The sequence below is a fragment of the Aquarana catesbeiana genome, linkage group LG03 (assembly GCF_042186555.1).
Source record: "Aquarana catesbeiana isolate 2022-GZ linkage group LG03, ASM4218655v1, whole genome shotgun sequence".
In the NCBI taxonomy this organism is placed as follows: Eukaryota; Metazoa; Chordata; class Amphibia; order Anura; family Ranidae; genus Aquarana; species Aquarana catesbeiana.
The window spans coordinates 568,419,459-568,437,717 of NC_133326.1; the positions used below are offsets into that span (position 1 = coordinate 568,419,459).

The following is an 18,259-nucleotide window of genomic DNA, read 5'->3' on the forward strand; positions in this document are numbered from 1 at the left end:
GCTCCTGGTGCCTCCTTGGTGGTTGATATATGCTACCACTGTGGAGTTGTCGGACTGGATCCGGACAGGAAATCCCTGTAACCTGGTTGTCCAGAAAAGTAGAGCTAAGCGGGCTGCCTGAATCTCCAAGAGATTGATGGGCAGGCTCTTTTCTGCTCGGGACCATTTCCGCTGGACTGACGCTTCCTCCAGGACTGCTCCCCAGCCAAAAAGACTGGCGTCTGTGGTCACCACCTTCCAGGTTATAGGCGGAAATGATTTTCCCTTTCTCAAGTTGCTGGTCCTTGACCACCATGAGAGATTCTGTCTCACCCCTGGGGACAGGGATATAGGACAATCCAAGGTCTGAGTGACCTTGTTCCAGGCCTCCAAAACGTTGTTCTGGAACATCCTGGAATGGAACCTCATGCACCTCATCCCTGCACTACTGTGGCAATCATACCCGCTATTTTTCCCTCAAGGCTAGTTAAGGCTGATACTAAATCATCTTTAGTAACGTAAGCTGAGGCAGAGACATTGGTAATGACTACAATGCCTGACAAGTGTAATGGCTCAGACTGGCCAGATGCCGCAGGTGTTTCAGGGGAGGCTAAAGCAGCAGCAACATGAGGTTGGTCCCCTGAACCCAATGGTGGAACACTTGCCCCCTTACTTGCTGCGCTCCCCCCACCTCGTTTTCTGGAAGACATTGCTTACAAGTAACAAGGAAAAAAGTACTCCCTCTGAGCAACAAGCTGTAATCCAGCATATAGCAGCTATCACAGATTTCAATAATCCCCCCGCCAAACCTGCAGTAGCCGTGTCCAAAAACTTCCAGACTCACGCGCCCAGTACCGCTCTATGTCCTCTCAGCGCTCCATTAGAAGCCCAGGCTTCTCCTACCATGCTGTACCGGCGTCCTGAGTCGCCACTGACGTCAGACGCCGAACACACATGCGCATGTGCGCCGCACGTGCACGCCCACGGCCCCATGCACACTTGCGGCACCCACGCACACCGCGCTACACGTGCACCGTCTTGCTATTCCGGCGGCCAAAGTACACCAAGACACACAGAGAGCACCCGACATCTAGAGGCCTAACACAGTACTGCAATCTGGAGGAGGAAATTAATATAGCCGTCCCAGAGGGAGTACTCACCAATCCACGCTGCAGGACCTGTTTTAACAGGTCCAATCTTCCCCATCACAGCGGGTTGTGTCTCTGCTGGACCCTCATGGACCGGGTCCCCATTTTATTTGGGGTCCACACCCTTGGACCCGTAAAGCACCCTTTGGTTTACCTTAGGCAAAAAAATAGACCAGGAATACCAACTACAAGGGTCCAGTGCCATATAGGACACATTGCAGCCAAAACCTCGCTCCTGCTCCAAGGCTCGGGTACCATCCATTTTAACCTTCATGTCATCCGAATGGATCCGATCACAACGACCTTTACTGGGACATCATTTAAGTTTGAAGAGCTTCAAACAGCCATGACCATCACCTTCAAGACACTGGCGAAAAAACTGAGGTACTTCCTGTATGGAAGGGGTTATATGGGAGGAACTTTCTTACTATTAGTTGTCAGTGTCCAATCACCTAAAGGTAGCATTGGTTTGCGCAAAAGTTATAGCATCTACAAACTAGGTTACATATTCTGGAATTTACGCAGCTTTTAGTTTATGACTGCCTCATTTCTAATTGCCTCACCTCATTTCTTGAGGTGCTAAAATGGCAGGGCAGTACAAACTCCCACCAAATTCCCCATCTTGGAAAGTAGACACCACAAGGAATGTTGCTGAGAGGCTTGTTATATTTTATTTTTTTTGTCACAAGTGATTTAAAAAAAAAAGAGATGAGAATATAAGAGAGTGATATATAAGGAAGAGAGGGAGAGGTAAAAAGCTTTGTTTTCCCTTCTGGCTTTGGGAAATCTTTGCATGCCCCAGAATGACACACAGGGGTCACATTAAGATCACAAATTATCCTGGGGGGGGGGCTGCAAAATACTCACCATGCCTCTCAGCAAATAGCTTGGGGTGTCTACTTTCCAGAATGGGGTCATTTGGGGGTTTTGTGCTATCTTGGCATTTCATGGCCTCCGAAGCTGTGATATCTAATGAGGAGTGAAATAAAAAATTTACACCCTTAGAAATCCTGAAGGCGGTGATTGGTTTTCGGGGTCCTGTACGCAGCTAGGCTGCCAAAAAGTCCCACACATGTGGTATCCCTGTACTCAGAAGAAGCAACAGAATGTATTTTGGGGTGTAATTTCACATATGCCCATGGCATGTTTGAGAAATATATCATTTAGGGACAACTTTGTGAAAAAAAAAAATGTATTGTCATTTTCCCAAAACTTGTGGCAAAATATAAAATATTCCATGGACTCAACATGCCTATCAACAAATAGCTCGGGGTTTCTACTTTCCAAAAAGGGGTCATTTAGGGGGGGGGGGGGGGGTTTGAACTGTCCTGGTATGTTATGCCCAACATTAGAAGCTTATGCCACACATCACCCACTCTTCTAACCACTTGAAGACAAAGCCCTTCCTGACACTTTTTGTTTACATGAAAAAATATTTTTTTTTGCTAGAAAATTACTTAAAGCCTTTACAGGTTACCACTTTAGATTTACAAAGGAGGTCTACTGTTAAAATTACCGCCCTTGATCTGAAGTTCGCGGTGATACCTCACATGCATGGTGCAATTGCTGTTTACATATGACACAAGACAGATGCTTGCGTTCGCCTTGGCAGGCGAGCAAGGGGAAAACAGGGGTGCTTTTTTTTATTATTTATTTAGCCTTTTTATTTTATTTTTACACTGTTCCTTTCATTTTTTTAATCACTTTTATTGTTATCACAGGGAATGTGTAAATATCCCCTATGATAGTAATAGGTAGTGACAGGTACTCTTTTTAAAAAAAAAATGGGGTCTATTAGACTCTAGATCCCTCCTCTGCCCTCAAAGCATCTAACCACACTAAGATCGGTGTGATAAGATGCTTTCCCAATGGCGCTGCTTATATCTGGTGAAACTGAAGTCATGAAATGCTCGTAGCTTCCGGTTTCTTAGGCTATAGAGATGATTGGAGCAGTACTGGTCTTCAGTCAGCTGGTGTAACCACCGGCTGCATTCCCAGGTTCCCGGTGGGACAGGAGAGCCTGAGAAAACCATGGAAGACGGGGGGGGGGGGGGGGGGACGTTCCCTCCCACTGCTTGCAAAAGCAGTCTAGTGGCTAATTAGGCCCAGAAAGGTCTTAAAAACGGAAACCGTAATAGGTTTCCATTCTCTGGCAAGGGTCAAATGGGGATTAGTGGCGATGAATTGACCAGCATACAAATTGCTTTGGTCCACATTAGATCTATAGAGATCTTCCGTGAAAAACAACGAATAAAAATCAAGTGACGTAAAATCAACTGTTTCCACCTGAATTCTGGGTTGGCCAGTGAATAGGGAAAGTACGGGTGCTGCAGAAGTGGTGGGCTCCCAATTACTTGTGCTAGCCACCGCACCAGCTTGAACTGCACTTATGCCACTCGCCACGTGATACTGCAGTGCTGGATGTATGACTGGGATGTACTAGGCCGCTGGTGCTTGCCAGTTCACTAGAAGGATGAGCGGCACTAGTACTGGCTCTCTGCTCCATACGAGAGCCCTGTGGTTCTTGCACCTCCACAAGAGAAGAACGGGGTCTGGTACGCCTGACCTTAGCAGGGACCACTACTCTATCGTCGGAGCTATCTGTCAGGGTGCCGCTGCTGTCTACTGGATAGTATTGTGAGCCTGAATCTGACAGATGGGTGACTTCCTCTTCACTCTCATCTGTCATACTCAGAAACGTGTAGGCCTCTTTACTAGTGTACCTTCGAGTGGACATTGTGGCCTCTAAATTTACTGCTACAGCTAGTGCGAAAGAGCCCCTGATTGTCAGAGCATGCTTCAATCGCTACCAAAAAAACTGTTAGCGTTCGCAGGGATTAGGCCTGACTCTGCAAACGCTGCAGTTATGTGTGTTGTGTTTTATAAGTGACAGTGATCGATTGATACTGCACTTGGGTGGGCTGGGCTAGGCTGGGCGGAGGGGCTAAACGCAGGTGCTAGCCGGTATCTGGGCTGATCCCACTGCGTTTTTGGGAACCCTAAACTACTGGGGACACTACTATAGATCTGATCAGATCAAAGATACTGATCCGTTCAGACACTATACTACTAAAGAAGGTGTACGGTGCGTGTGTGGGTGTTAGTGCTACTGCCACTAATCTGACGCTGCCTGGGGCTGACGCGGACTTTAACTGATGATAGAACCTAACTGATGTCACCTGCCGGGTGATCAGGGGGTTAAACCGTTATTAGGTAATATACGGCGGGTACCCTGACGCTATAAAAAACAAACTAACTAACCAGCATCACCTGTGGCACTAATACGGTGATCACTGGTGAGAGGGGGTGATCGAGGGGTTAAACCTTTATTGGGGGGGTTAGGGGGGTACCCTAAAGCTACCTGGGCCTACTACTAACTGCCCTAACGCTGATTAGTCTCACAAATGACACCAGTACAGTGATCAGTGGAAAATCTGAAAACTGCACTTGGTGACACGGTAACAGGAAGTGAAGGAGTTAACTGGGGGGGGGGGGGGTGCCTACGTGTACTGGTGTTAGTGCAGTGTTGGTGCAATTCACAGTTAGATGTCCTCTCTCTGGTACCGAAAAGAGATCCACGAGGGGAGATGACATCACTTTCCCTGCCTGTGTTTACACTTACAGGCAGGGGAAGCATTTCATGCGTCAGTATCGATCAACAGGTCCAGGCCAGAAATCATTGGCCTGGACCTGAAGATTGATCGGTTCTGTAACTAATCCAATCGCCGCGGGCACGGGTATGGCAATTTGCACAGTGGTGGCACTCTGCCGCCGTATATCGGCGTAAGCCAGTCGGGAACGGTTAAAATAAAACCTGTTTTCATTACATACCTTATTTTAGACCACATTATGTCACCACTGGGTCTCTGTGCTGCTCTATGTGATGCAGGAAACTGGAAGGAGCCGGCAGAGTTCTGTACATAGCTTCCTGAAAACATCACAGCAACCTGTACTCAGTACTCAGTACTCCTCTCAAGAATACTTATCCCTTATGCAAGCACTGAACTTGCTCTTGGGAGGAGTTAGACCCTATACACACTATTAGATTTCTGCAGATTGTTGTCTTCAGATTTACAAAAACCATATATTGTAATATGTGGTCAAACCTTAACCACTTGCCGACCGCCTAACGCAGATATACTGCGGCAGAATGCCACGGGCAGGCAAAATCACGTACCTGGTACGTGATTGCCTTCCCGCGGGCGGGGGGCCAAAGGCGGTCGGCTCGAGTTTGCGGGAGATGAGAGGTGAGGGGGAGGCCATCCATTGTTGGCCACCCCCTCCCGATCGCTCCCGGCGAATGAAAATGCTTCCTCTCCCTCTGTAATGTAAACAGAGGGAGAGGAAGTGATGTCATCCCTCCTCGAGCCAGTCTTTTTGATCCGGCGCCGAGGAGAGAAGACATCAAGTAAGTCTGCACAACACTACACTTTCAGTAGAACACACCAGGCACACTTTTCACCCCCCCTTCACCCCCCGATCACCCCCCTGTACCCCCTGTCACCAATAGCAGGTTTTTTTTTTTTTGCATTGGTGTCAGTTTGTGACAGTTATAAGTGTTAGGGCAGTTAGGTTAGCCCCCTTTAGGTGTGGGGTACCCCCCTTTAGGTCCAGGGTACCCCCCTAACCCCCCCCTAATAAAGGTTAACCCCGTGATCACCCCCCGTCGCCAGTGTCGCTAAGCGATCGTTTTTCTGATCGCTGCATTAGTGACACAGGTGATGCTAGTTAGGGAGGTAAGTATATAGGTTCGCTGTCAGTGTTTTATAGCGACAGGGACCCCCATATACTACCTACTAAAGGTTTTAACCCCTTGATTGCCCCCTAGTTAACCCTTTCACCAGCGATCACCGTATAAGTGTTACGGGTGACGCTGGTTAGTTGGTTTGTTTTTTATAGTTTATTATAGTTTTAGGGCACCCGCCGTTTATTACCTTATAAAGGTTTAACCCCCTAATTGCCCGGCGGTGATATAAGTTACGTTTTTAGGATCAGATAAGGTCTGCATCGCCCCAGGCAGCGTCAGGTTAGCGCCAGTACCGCTAACACCCACGCACGCAGCATACACCTCCCTTAGTGCTATAGTATCTGAACGGATCGATATCTGATCCGATCAGATCTATACTCCCCAGCAGTTTAGGGTTCCCATAAACACAGTGTTAGCGGGATCAGCCCAGATACCTGCTAGCACCTGCGTTTTGCTCCTCGGCCCAGCCCAGCCCACCCAAGTGCAGTATCGATCGATAACTGTCACTTACAAAACACTGAGCACACATAACTGCAGCGTTCGCAGAGTCAGGCCTGATCCCTGCGATCGCTAACAGTTTTTTGGTAGCATTTTGAATCAGTCGCTAACAGTCAGGAGCTTTTTTGCCTGTGAGTCTCACTAGTGTACCCCTAAATTTAGAGCCCAAAATGGCAAATCGAAGGTACACTAGTGAAGAGGCCTACACATTTCTGAGCATGACAGATAGTGAAGAGGAAGTAAATCATCTGTCAGATTCAGGCTCAGAATACGATCCTGTAGAGGACAGCGGCTCCATGACAGATAGCTCTGACGACGGAGCTGTGGTCCCTGCTAAGGTCAGGCGTACCAGACCCCAAACTTCTGTCCTTGAAGTGCAAGAACCGCAGGGCTCTCGTATGGAGCAGAGAAGTACTAGTGCCGCTATTCCTTCTGGTGAACTGGCAAGCACCAGCGGCCTAGTACACCCTGGTCGTACATCCAGCACTGCAGTAACACTTGGTGATGTGGCGAGTCCCATAAGTGCAATTCAAGCTGGCGAGGTGGCAAGCACAAGTAGTGTCCCGCTGCCACCAAGAAGACGAACACAGGCCCGTCGTGCCCATAGTGCCCTTCCTGCTGCATTCGCCAATCCGAATTGGGTACCCACCACTTCTGCAGCACCCACACTTCCCCCATTCACTGGCCAACCCGGAACCGTTGATTTTACGCCACTGGATTTTTATTCGCTGTTTTTCCCCGAAGATCTCTTTAGATCTATTGTGGACCAAAGCAATTTGTACGCTGGTCAACACATCACCACTATTCCCCAGTCCTCCCTTGCCAGAGATTGGAAACCAATTACGGTTTCGGAATTTAAGATCTTTCTGGGCCTTTCCCTCAACATGGGCATAAATAAAAAGAGTGAGTTGCGGTCATATTGGTCCACTGACCCAATTTACCATATTCCCACGTTCTCTGCCTCCATGGCCAGGGCACGATACGAGCAGATTTTGCGGTTCATGCACTTCAACGACAATGAACTCTGTCGTCCTCGTGGAGACCCTGAATACGATCGGCTCTACAAAATTCGGCCCCTCGTAAACCACTTCAACCAGCGTTTTGCAGACTTGTTTACTCCCCATCAAGTTGTCTGCGTTGATGAGTCCCTGATTAAATTTTCTGGCCGCTTGTCATTCAAACAGTACCTTCCCAGCAAGCGTGCCAGATATGGGGTCAAGATGTATAAGCTCTGTGACAGGGCCACAGGCTATACATGTAGATTTATGGTTTACGAGGGCAAAGATAGTCACGTAGAGCCGACAAACTGCCCTGACTACATAGGAAGCGCTGGCAAGATAGTGTGGGACTTGGTGTCACCCTTATTCGGAAAGGGGTACCACTTGTACGTGGACAATTATTACACGAGCGTGCCACTTTTTAGCCACCTTTTTGATCATCAGATTGGAGCATGTGGCACCGTGCGACCTAATCGTCGGGGCTTTCCCCAGCGGCTTGTAGATTCCTGTCTTAGGCTGGGGGAGAGAGCCTGCTTGAAGTGTAATAACTTGCTCGCTATGAAGTGGAGGGACAATAAGAATGTTTTCGTTCTTACCTCCCTTCATGCAGACACGACGGTCCAAATTCCTACGGCGACTGGTGTTGTGGAGAAACCCCTCTGTGTCCACGAATATAACTTTAATATGGAAGGGGTGGACCTCAACGACCAGTTGCTGGCGCCGTACCTAATTGCCCGTAAGGCCAGACGCTGGTACAAAAAAATGTCTGTTTATTTATTTCAATTGGCTTTGCTGAACGCTCATGTGCTATACAGAGCTTCAGGACAGACTGGATCCTTCCTTAAATTCCAGGAAGAGATCGTCAGAGCCCTTCTGTTTCCAGATGGTGCTCCACCTCACCTTCCCCAACCAAATGCAGTAAGCCGGCTGCATGAGAGGCATTTTCAATATGTCCTCCCGAGTACCCCTACCCAACGAGCCCCCCAAAAAAGATGTCGTGTCTGCAGCAAGCGCGGATTTAGGCGTGACACCCGGTATTATTGTCCCTTCTGTCCTGACAATCCTGGTCTTTGCATGGGTGAATGTTTTGAACGCTACCATACACTAGTTGAGTATTAGCGTAGGGTACAGCTCTGCACAGACTAGGACACACTTTCACAGGGTCTCCCAAGATGCCATCGCATTTTGAGAGACCCAAACCTGGTACCAGTTAAAAAAGTTAAAGTTACAAAAAAAAGTGTAAAAAAAACAAAAAAAAGTAAAAAAGAAGAAAAAAACACAAAAAAATATATAAAATAAAAAAAACAAAAATAGTTGTTGTTTTATTGTTCTCTCTCTATTCTCTCTCTATTGTTCTGCATTCTATACTGCAATGTTTTATTGTTATGTTTTTATCATGTTTGCTTTATAGGTATGCAATTTTTTTATACTTTGTTTTTTTATTGTTAACCACTTTTTTGTTTTCAGGTACGCCATTCAGTTGCAGCACGGATTTATTTATCTTGACAGCAACAGTGTTTGCTCCCACGATACATAAAGCCGTGACTCCAGCGCTGTCGGAGGTGATTTCACCACCACAATTACATACTTCAGCATATATGCCGAAGCGTGGGGGCAGCAGTGGGTGGAGGAGCGATTTGCTCCTGCCTTTTGCGGGAGGATGCCCCCATGCTTCGGCATATATATATTTTAGGCACAGGTTGCGTTAAATGTTTTATTTTTTACTATGTTTTTTTTGCATTTGCTTTGCAGGTATGGTAAGTATTACTGTTATACTGTAATGTCACTTTGTTTTTTTGTTAACCATCATTTGCTTAGCAGGTACGCCATTCAGTTGCAGCGCGGATTTATTTATCTTGACAGCAACAGCGTTTGCTCCCATGATACATAAAGCCGTGACTCCAGCACTGTCAGAGGTGATTTCACCACCACAGTTACATATTTCAGCATATATGCCGAAGCGTGGGGGCAGCAGTGGGTGGAGGAGCGATTTGCTCCTGCCTTTTGCGGGAGGATGCCCCCATGCTTCGGCATATATATATTTTAGGCACAGGTTGCGTTAAATGTTTTATTTTTTACTATGTTTTTTTTTGTATTTGCTTTGCAGGTATGGTAAGTATTACTGTTATACTGTAATGTTACTTTGTTTTTTTGTTAACCATCATTTGCTTAGCAGGTACGCCATTCAGTTGCAGCGCGGATTTATTTATCTTGACAGCAACAGCGTTTGCTCCCACGATACATAAAGCCGTGACTCCAGCGCTGTCGGAGGTGATTTCACCACCACAGTTACATACTTTAGCATATATGCCGAAGCGTGGGGGCAGCAGAGGGCGGAGGAGCGATTTGCTCCTAAATTTTGCGGGAGGATGCCCCCATGCTTCGGCATATATATACGGTGCATGTATGCCCATCATTAGAAGTGGGTGGATGAAGGGAGGTATTCTATTGGTGGGCATACCCACCGATCAATATCTTTTTTTCGTTCAGCCCACAGGCTGCATGAAAAAAAAGTTTACAATATATGCCCAACAAGGACCAGCAACGTACTGGTATGTTGCTGGACTTTGAGTGGTTATACCAGAATGATGCCTGCAGGTTTAGGTATCATCTTGGTATCATTCTTTTCAGCCAGCGGTCGGCTTTCATGTAAAAGCAATCCTAGCGGCTAATTAGCCTCTAGACTGCTTTTACAAGAAGTGGGAGGGAATGCCCCCCACCGTCTTCCATGTTTTTCTCTGGCTCTCCTGTCCCAACAGGGAACCTGAGAATGCAGCCGGTGATTCGGCTAGCTGACCATAGAGCTGATCAGAGACCAGAATGGCTCCAAACATCTCTATGGCCTAAGAAACCGGAAGCTACGAGCATTTCATGACTTAGATTTCACCGGATGTAAACAGCGCCATTGGGAAATTGGGAAAGCATTTTATCACACCGATCTTGGTGTGGTCAGATGCTTTGAGGGCAGAGGAGAGATCTAGGGTCTAATCGACCCCAATTTTTTCAAAAAAGAGTACCTGTCACTACCTATTGCTATCATAGGGGATATTTACATTCCCTGAGATAAGAATAAAAATGATGAAAAAAAAAAAAAATGAAAGGGTACGCAAGCGTCGGTCTGGCGTCAAATGTAAACAGCAATTGCACCATGCATGTGAGGTATCACCGCGAAGGTCAGATCGAGGGTAGTAATTTTAGCAGTAGACCTCCTCTGTAAATCTAAAGTGGTAACCTGTAAAGGCTTTTAAAAGCTTTTAAAAATGTATTTAGTTTGTCGCCACTGCATGTTTGTGCGCAATTTTAAAGCATGTCATGTTTGGTATCCATGTACTCGGCCTAAGATCATCTTTTTTATTTCATCAAACATTTGGGCAATATAGTGTGTTTTAGTGCAGTAAAATTTAAAAAAGTGTGTTTTTTGCCCAAAAAATGCGTTTGAAAAATCGCTGCGCAAATACTGTGTGGGAAAAAAAATGAAACACCCACCATTTTAATCTGTAGGGCATTTGCTTTAAAAAAATATATAATGTTTGGGGGTTCAAAGTAATTTTCTTGCAAAAAAAAAAATAATTATTTCATGTAAACAAAAAGTGTCAGAAAGGGCTTTGTCTTCAAGTGGCTAGAAGAGTGGGTGATGTGTGACATAAGCTTCTAAATGTTGTGCATAAAATGCCAGGACAGTTCAAACCCCCCCCAAATTACCCCATTTTGGAAAGTAGACACCCCAAGCTATTTGCTGAGAGGCATGTTGAGTCCATGGAATATTTAATGTTGTGACACAAGTTGCGGGAAAAAGACACATTTTTTTTTTTTTTTTTTTGCACAAAGTTGTCACTAAATGATATATTGCTCAAACATGCCATGGGAATATGTGAAATTACACCCCAAAATAAATTCTGTTGCTTCTCCTGAGTACGGGGATACCACATGTGTGAGACTTTTTGGGAGCCTAGCCGCGTACGGGACCCCAAAAACCAAGCACCGCCTTCAGGCTTTCTAAGGGCGTAAATTTTTGATTTCACTCTTCACTGCCTATCACAGTTTTGGAGGCCATGGAATGCCCAGATGGCACAAACCCCCCCCCAAATGACCCCATTTTGGAAAATAGACACCCAAAGCTATTTGCTGAGAGGTATAGTGAATATTTTGCAGACCTCACTTTTTGTCACAAACTTTTGAAAATTGAAAAAAGAAAAAAAAATACATTTTTCTTGTCTTTCTTCATTTTCAAAAACAAATGAGAGCTGTAAAATACTTACCATGTCTCTCAGCAAATAGCTTGGGGTGTCTACTTTCCAAAATGGGGTATTTTTGGGGGGTTTTGTGCTATCTTGGCATTTTATGGCCTTCGAAACTGTGATAGGTAGTGAGGAGTGAAATCAAAAATTTACGCCCTTAGAAATCCTGAAGGCGGTGATTGGATTTTGGGGCCCCCTATGAAGCTAGGCTCCCAAAAAGTGCCACACATGTGGTATCCCCGTACTCAGGAGAAGCAGCAGAATGTATTTTGGGGTGTAATTCCACATATGCCCATGGCATGTTTGAGCAATATATCATTTAGTGACAACTTTGTGCAAAAAAAAAAAAAAAAAATTGTCACTTTCTCGCAACTTGTGTCAAAATATAAAATATTCCATGGACTCAACATGCCTCTCAGCAAATAGCTTGGGGTGTCTACTTTCCAAAATTGGGTCATTTGGGGGGGTTTTGTGCCATCTGGGCATTTTATGGCCTTCAAAACTGTGATAGGTAGTGAGGAGTGAAATCAAAAATTTACGCCCTTAGAAATCCTGAAGGCAGTGATTGGTTTTCGGGCCCCGTACGCCGCTAGGCTCCCAAAAAGTCCCACACATGTGGTATCCCCGTACTCAGGAGAAGCAGCTGAATGTATTTTGGGGTGCAATTTCACATATGCCCATGGCCTGTGTGAGCAATATATCATTTAGTGACAACTTTGTCATTATTCAATCACTTGGGACAAAAAAAATAAATATTCAATGGGCTCAACATGCCTCTCAGCAATTTCCTTGGGGGGTCTACTTTCCAAAATGGGGTAATTTGGGGGGGGTTTGTACTGCCCTGCCATTTTAGTACCTCAAGAAATGACATAGGCAGTCATAAACTAAAAGCTGTGTAAATTCCAGAAAATGAACCCTAGTTTGTAGACGCTATAACTTTTGCACAAACCAATAAATATACGCTTATTGAAATTTTTTTTACCAAAGACATGTGGCCGAATACATTTTGGCCTAAATGTATGACTAAAATTGAGTTTATTGGATTTTTTTTATAACAAAAAGTAGAAAATATCATTTTTTTTCAAAATTTTCGGTCTTTTTCCGTTTATAGCGCAAAAAATAAAAACCGCAGAGGTGATCAAATACCATCAAAAGAAAGCTCTATTTGTGGGAAGAAAAGGACGCAAATTTCCTTTGGGTACAGCATTGCATGACCGCGTAATTAGCAGTTAAAGCGACACAGTGCCAGATTGTAAAAAGAGCTCTGGTCAGGAAGGGGGTAAATCCTTCCGGGGCTGAAGTGGTTAAATACTTTGCATTCATTTCTTGAGTGCTTGGATATAACCATATCCACTTATTACACTTACACAGTGTTTCCTGTCTAGCACAGCAGTGCAGGGGGTGAGAATAGTGGATTTCAGCAAGGGAATATTTCATGGGGGGGGGGTGTTGTTGTTCTTCGGTGCAGAGAATAATTGTGCAGGAAAGATGGGTATGCATTCAAGAACATTTTCTATAACAGTACCCCAGTAGTGGGTAAAAAACAAGTAACTCTGACTTAAACCGGTTGTAAACTTAGGAAAAAAAAACCTGCAAGACAAAGGCATAATGTGCTAGTATGCATCTCATACTAGCACATTATGAAATACTCACCTTAGAATGAAGCCCTCTCAGCTGCGCCCGGTCACCGCTGAGAGGGCTGACATCTTCTCCTGTCCTTTCTTTCGGGATTGTGGGCTCCGGTGCTGTGAGTGGCCGGAGCCGCGATGACGTCACTCCCATGTGTGTGGGTGGGAGCCCTCGGTTCCGGCAAGAAGCTCAAGTTCCGGCACTGTAACCTGAACCTTCAGAGCGCATGCACTGCTGACGTCAGCGGCTGCATGCAGGGTGAATATCTGCTAAACCATGCAGGTTTAGCAGATATTCATTTTACCTACAGGTAAGCCTTATAGGCCTACTTATGATGTGCTTGCATTCTAAAGACAATGAACTTTGCACAACTTTTCTTTTGAGGCACATGGAATATATTCGCTGATTTGAACTGAGAGTTCAATTAGACTTCAAATCCCAAAAGGTTTGTGTGAGGTTTAGGGTTACGAGGAGGGGTTTTACATTAGGTGATCAAACTCAGAGTTGGGAGCTCTGTGCTGAAAGCTATGGATGTGCCCTTTTTCTCATAACTCAGCACATGTCTACTGTGGGACCAACAATGACTCACTGAAAGTGGAAGTGCCATAGAGCCAACCCTTTCCAGCTGAGGCTCTGCCCCATCTGCAACATAATACAATCTCCAGATGTTCTATCCCATAAGTGATTTTTCTTCAGAAGTTTGCAATATCTGGTAAAGTTAGCTATTAGAGGGAGCACCTATACATCTGGCAAAGAAGCCGCAATCATAAAAAGAGGACAAGGTATCAGTGGGAAGTCATATGAAAATTATTACTGTGCAAATGTAAACCAGCAAAGGATACTAGATTCTAGTGATCGTCCTCCAGTCAACTCATTCACTCTTTGTAGGACAAAAGGTGTCACATCTTTTCCTCTGATGCCCTGGAGCCTAAACATTGTAATAATAATATAAAAAAAATAATAAAAACAAAAAATGCCTTTTAACTATATCTCTAGCCAAAACATGATGTTAGTTTTGGCCACACTAGGGAATAGTTAAAGAATATGTAAACCCAACATTTCATATTCCTAAAGTGTGCCTGCTGTACCATGTGCTTGTATGAAAAAGTATCCTGTTCTCCTTGTATTGCTTCCTTTGTGTGTAATACCTGGTGTTCCTGCCAGTCCCTCTGCTTTCCTATTAAAATCTGACCACACAAGCATGAGAGCACAGAGTGGTCAGTTCTCTAGTAGACATGCGAAGAACTGAAAAATGTGTTTTTTTTCGGATAGATTCATTATGTTGCTAATATAGTTTCGTTGATTCGTTTTGGGATTCGTTTTTCTTAATTTCATTTAGTTTTGTTTAGTTTATTACTTTTTTAACAAATTCCAAATTTTTTAAACGATTTTTGGAAAATATCAAAATTTTTGGAAATTATTGACCAATTCAAATTCTGTGTGAAGAATAGCTGGTTGTTAACGAGTGGGCCACGAAGCCAGCCGCGGCGTCCTTAACAACCGATGACTCAGCTGAAATATGAACAAAAAAATTTCCGGCAATGGAAAATGCAGAAAAAACAGTGTGGGGTTCCCCCCAAACCATACCAGGCCCTTTGGGTCTGGTATGGATATTAAGGGGAGCCCCATGCCAAAATCCATAACAAACCTAGGTTCATGGTGAGAAGGGTCTCTTCCCCACAACCCTGTCCCGGTGGTTATAGGGGTACGAGGGGTGATCTATCGGAATCTGGAAGCCCCCTTTAACAAGGGGGGCCCCAGATCCTGGTCCCCCTATGTGAATAAGTATGAGGTACATAATACCCCTACTCATGCACCAAAAAGTGTAAAAAGAAAATAAAAACACAACAAAATGTGACTTTTTTTTTTCAGCATTTTTCAATGCCGGCATTCTTTTGTTCACAAACAAATTGTACATGTCTATTCTCTTCCTATGCTAGGAACTCAAACTGCTCTCTTCTAATGATCAGACTTGCCCTGACACCCCCCCCCAGCCATTCACTAAGATCAGTGTGCCGCTGATCACTTATGACCACTTATAAAAAAAGGGAAAAAAGGTATAATGTTTTTTTTATATCTATACACAAGTGTTTTGCCTTTCACTTCTATTTTAAACTAAATGGGTTGTTTTACAAGGTGAGGGATGACATATACTTTAAAACTCCCTGTCAGTTTTTTATTTTATTTTATTGTGTCTTGTTGGGTAGGTTTCCAATTTTTCTCTGTCTTGGAGATACAATAGGGAGTGAAAAGGAATTCCCTCTTATGCCGTGTACACGCGAGCAGACGTCTCGTTGGACTGAACCCCGAAGGACTTTTCAACGGAGTTCCAACGGAGTTCCGATGAAACGGACTTGCCTACACACGATCACACCAAAGTCCGACTGATTCGAACGTGATGACGTACGACCGGACTAGAGTAAGGAAGTTGATAGCCAGTAGCCAATAGCTGCCCTTGCGTTGTTTTTGGTCCGTCGGACTAGCATACAGACGAATGGATTTTTCGATAGGACTCGAGTCCGTCGGAAAGATTTGAAACATGTTCTATTTCTAAAGTCCGTCAGATTTTTCGACAGAAAAGGTCCGATGAATCCCACACACGATCGAATTGTCCGATGAATTTGTTCCGTCGGACCTTTGCTGTCGAAAAGTCCGGTCGTGTGTACACGGCATTAGACAGCAGTTCCCTGTGGAAGAGCTCCCCTCAATTCTTTTTCCTACGACAATCATAGTTTTGGATTTCCCATCACTTTCTGTGACAAAAGTCCCAAACCCAAATAGGAAAGGCAAATCTACCCAGCAAGGACAGCAATAAAAACCTGACAGGGCTTCTAAACCCCACTTACTCTAGCCAAAACCTTTCATTTTGGACTAGAGATACACATGCAATTCAGAAAAGATGTCAATGGACTGAATCCGTCTCTGGCCTCTTATAGCAGGGACAACAGCCTTGAGATCTCTTTAACGTTTCCAGCTCTGCCCACCTGTGTGGTCATTGTAAGAGTGCAGTTCGCTCTACTAAATCCACTTTTATTCATCCTATTTTACAGTACACACAATCCAGCAGGATGAGCGAGACAGGGGAAGTCTGGAGTCACGCAAGAAGGCAGCGACTATTTTACTCATCAGTATCAGTCTGTGATTAAATTCTCATTTTAGATGTAGTGGCATTTTAAAAATCAAAAAGGAAACACAGGATGACACGGACCTGGTTTCTTCCAGTGCTTGCTGAATGGCTTCCTCTATTATCACTCCAGAGGCAGCATGCTCCGGAGGGATGGGAACAGCAATGAGGACCCCGCTGCCCAGTCTGAGCTCTAGGGAATGATCTGTAGGTAGAAGGTATTGAATAAACATTCAGATATATGACATCAAGCAGGTGACAAGAGAAAGATGTTTCAATTTTCTGATGAAGGACATACAAATGCAGTAGCTGGGGTATTAATTCTCAAACCACTGCCAATCAGCTGCTTTTTAAAGTTGAACGCCAAGCACAAAAACTTCCATTTTGATATAGTCTTCAATGGCCATAGAGGATATGCATCCACTTTGCACAAAATGCCTTTACAAACCCTTGACCTTGTAATATTAGCAGTGATATCATCACTGTACTGTACATAGTCTGTACAGACAGCAGAGCTCCACCCACTACAGCCTGACTGCAGAAAGCTACAAGAGGGGGTGGAGACAAGACCAGTCCCCATGCACAAGGAGTGAGAGCAGCAGTGTCTGGTCTATATTATAGCAAGCTTTTGCACAGAGGCAACATTTAAGGCTGGCCATACATGGTCAAATTTCGAAAGAATTTTCTTTTGGAAATCAGAAATTTTGTGCGTTTTGTGATCCGATGGTGCCACCATTGATTTGCAAATTTGGCCAACCAAGCCTTTAATTTCACCTCATGTCGCTACAGAAAATCATTTTCGTGGCTGGGAATCTTCTTTTCTTTTCTTGCACATGTGCATTTCTTTTTCGATTACATTTCTCGCACGATTCTCCCATCATTGATTAGAAAATCGTTTGTTTTTCCAAAAATTTCCAACATGCCCGATTTCTCAAATTCGATGACCGCATGAAAATCGTCTGTTGCTGCAGCCCACTAATGGTGAGAAATTCGAACGAAAATTTTTAGATAAGATTTTCTAAAAAAAATTTTTTCGAAATTCAACCCATATATGGCCTGCCTTACACTGGATTACTGTGCATATCTGGAAGAAATAACCAAAGCACACCAACGTTCAAGCAAAAATACACATGCCTCTTGTATTTAGACAATATTTAATTTTTATGGAGTTCAACTTTAAAAGGTATATATTAACACAGATTCTAAACTTTCCCTATATATATCACAGCCTGTATCCCTATAAGGAAGATTTCCTCTCGCTTAGTGTGCTTTTAGACAACCATTTCAAGAAATTCTGGGAAATCTCCACAGACAGAGAGAGCAATAAAAACTTGACTTAAGTTATGGTCCTTCCCTGCTCTATAAAAAGGCAATGAAAATATTTTGGATTCTATGTAAAAAAACATTCACTGTGAAGATGTTTTAAGCACTTACATGGGCACAAGGAATGTTTGCCGTATTGTTTTTAATGATTATCTCCTACGATTGCCAGCTCCATGTAGTGGCCATGATGCAGTATTTTTTTTATTCAACTATTATGGCCAACTAGATGGAGCTAACGATCATAGGAGAAAATAATACTACCACTTGACCCTGTTGTCTGGCATTGGCTTTAATTTAATTAAAAAATAGAATTGGGATTCTTTATGTACTATCAACTCTCTAAAGAAGTGTAGAATGTGCCAATACTATATAAAAAGGAAAAACGTTGCTTGCTCTCCTTAGCCAAGCCTCACGTAAATTCCAATTCTCTTGACACTCCAAAATGCTCAACCTTATTATATTAGTAGCTGACTGCAAACAAAAGAAGTAATTTATACATTTTGCAATCAAGTGTTACAAAGTGAAATAGTTTTAAAGCCCTTTTCACACTGGTGGACTGATCGGGTCCACCTGTC

The 18,259-nt window shown here is 44.2% G+C and overlaps 1 protein-coding gene across 1 annotated transcript in view; it reads right to left on the minus strand.

The window, feature by feature from the left end:
- LOC141132896 (uncharacterized) overlaps positions 1–18,259 on the minus strand; it is a 77,109-nt gene that overhangs the window by 38,497 nt on the left and 20,353 nt on the right. Inside the window, exons 8-9 of the mRNA XM_073621847.1 lie at positions 16,446–16,566; positions 14,080–14,165 (exon numbers count right to left, since the gene is read on the minus strand). Coding sequence (XP_073477948.1) covers positions 14,080–14,165; positions 16,446–16,566 — 207 coding nt within the window. The remainder of the gene's footprint in view (positions 1–14,079; positions 14,166–16,445; positions 16,567–18,259) is intronic.